We start from the raw sequence: 2,500 nt of genomic DNA on the forward strand, positions 1-2,500 counted from the left end.
ACAGGACACCCAGGATTATGAACTGCGCAATAACTGGGTTTCACGTTATGTCATCGCCACCATGTTAGTGGACGAAAACAAAAGATCTCTAATTAGCTAACTCCTTTTTGTACATTGCAGCATTGTTACCATTCAAATTGGCCGAATTTATACTCTAGACGAATAACTCGTCTAAGACGAATAGCCCTTCCGTCTAAGATGGATATTTCTTCTATAATTCGTCTGAAAATATAAATGCAGTGTTTACACAAATCATGGACCAAATTTGTCTTCAGCTAATTCGTCTGTAAGCCATGTTACAGACGTGCTGATAGACGAAGTTGTGGTAAGACGAACGGTCTTACACGTGATAACTCGTAAGTTTTAAATCACCTTTACATTTTAGTTCCAGATTATGATCTAACACAAGTGATTCACTACAAAGGCAAACGAAGTATCAACTCACCGCAGAAAAACTTCTTCTTATCGGCATTTGGAAAACACATGGAACTGAAGTTAAAGCACAATAGTGACGTCATCGCAAATGATGGGCTTACTGTTGAAAGAAAGACAAGTGAAGGGTTGCTAAGCAAAGAGATACATTTTCCCAAGGAGGAATTCTATGTTGGTCATGTGACCTCTGACTCAGGATCCCATGTGGCTCTGCGAGAGACCGAAAGAAAAGGCCAGCTGGTAAGGGAAATTTAGAAGGACATTTTGTGATGTCTACATAATGGAACGTAAAAATCACGATGTTGTTGCACAAGGTGACCCTTTCTTGGTAACGATAACTATCTGAGTAAAGCTTTTGCTTTTTTTTTTTCTACTTTTGTTTGTCGCAGCGTGGCGCGATTTTGATGGACGAACATTTCTACCAGCTCAAGCCGCTGACAGATGATCTACATGAGCGTGCATCCTTGAACGGAAGTGGATACCATGTAATTTACAGGAGAAGCGTTAAAAGCATTGCACGCAGAAGAAAAAAGGCTTCTCCGTTAACAGGTATGTACACCGGTCGACCTCAGAGCGTTTACCCTCCCAACCATGATATACTACAGAGCACAGACCACATTACCGGGAACTACATGCCCTTCCGGTTAATCAACACCATGAACTCGGTGAACCCCATCAACTTCCGGTTCAAATTGTTCCCGAAGAGGGGCTTGCTTTTGTAAACTGCAAAATTCAAGCTGTATCTGTCCACCCTCTCTAGATGAGAGGTAAGCCAGCTTTGAAAAGGAACGATAACAACGGCATCGAGAAGGTGTACTGGAAATTTAATTTCAATTTTATTGCCAGCCGATGGCGATCATTTGAAGATGTAAGGATATACGTTGTGTAGCAGTTATTTGGCATTTAAACTGGTGAAACAGTCGTTTAACTCCTTTGCTGGGGAAAGAGCGGCAAAGTAATGTACCACTGTAAAAGCACATGCGGGCACCCGTAGTCATTGCTTTTGCTGACTGGGGTTTATTTTCAACAGCGACGCAAGAATAAGGACAATAGACATACTCAGATTCATTATAGTTTGATATTTAAACGTCCACTCACTACCTTTTCTTGATTAGGACAAAAGATTAAGAACTCGGTCATGCGTTGTCGTATGATGTTCGTGTTTGTGCTTGCATGTTTAGTGAAAACCAAGCTTAAAAATTATCTTTCTTGGCGACGACATAGTTGCATACGCTTCCGTTTGCTTTCAAAGTCCCCTTCAGACACAAGGCGGAGATTCACTGCCAACCTTTAATGCTCCGCCTAGTCTCGCACTAACAATAAGCCTTATGCATGATTACAGCATATGCTCAAAATTCACCACCGACCCTCGTTTGCACAAATGAAAGTATTCACATCACCTGAACATGCAATGCTGTTCGCTCGTGTCCGGGTTTTCTTCACAAGTATGGAATTCGAGACTTGGTGGTGAAATTAGCGAGTTAGACGTCATTACGCATGAGGGCTTTTCATCATCCTCGGTGTAAAAACTCATGGATGACGTAACACAAACGGAACAAAAGAAAAGAAACTGGAAACAATGAGGTAACTCCAACAAGTACAAACGAAATAAAGAACAAGTTTCACAGGTGTTTTTCTCCTGAGGATAATCCCGTATGTTCTCCTTGAACAGTGTCTTCACTATTTGAGTTTCTACATAAAGTAATATCGTCTCGTGTATCATCTGAATTTTTGGGTCGTGTTGTACCTTATTGAATGGGCTTCAAAATTGACCAAAAAACACCAGAACGAACAATGATAACAATAGATTTAGCACAGAAAACAAGAGGAAGTATATACGACACTATAAAGCCAATGAAATATAGTGTTGAACAAGAGGTACGACCTTACTCGAATTTTTAGATGATTTATCTCGCTTAACGGCAAATCATGGATCTTCTAGCTTTCATTTTAGATAAAAACAGGTGATCATCAAGGAGAGCCAGTATCTCCACTTATTATATACTCAACAAATTATCCCGTTGCAGATTGGTCAATGACGAATGCATAAATAAGTTATAGAGGTTAT

General features: G+C 40.3%; 1 protein-coding gene across 1 annotated transcript in view; it reads left to right on the forward strand.

The window, feature by feature from the left end:
* The window catches only part of LOC138023114 (A disintegrin and metalloproteinase with thrombospondin motifs 16-like), a 63,506-nt gene that overhangs the window by 7,536 nt on the left and 53,470 nt on the right, over nucleotides 1-2,500 (forward strand). Inside the window, exons 3-4 of the mRNA XM_068870146.1 lie at nucleotides 386-672; nucleotides 822-981. Of these exons, the coding sequence (XP_068726247.1) occupies nucleotides 386-672; nucleotides 822-981 (447 nt within the window). The remainder of the gene's footprint in view (nucleotides 1-385; nucleotides 673-821; nucleotides 982-2,500) is intronic.

Source organism: Montipora capricornis, chromosome 11, assembly GCF_036669925.1.
Source record: "Montipora capricornis isolate CH-2021 chromosome 11, ASM3666992v2, whole genome shotgun sequence".
In the NCBI taxonomy this organism is placed as follows: domain Eukaryota; kingdom Metazoa; phylum Cnidaria; class Anthozoa; order Scleractinia; family Acroporidae; genus Montipora; species Montipora capricornis.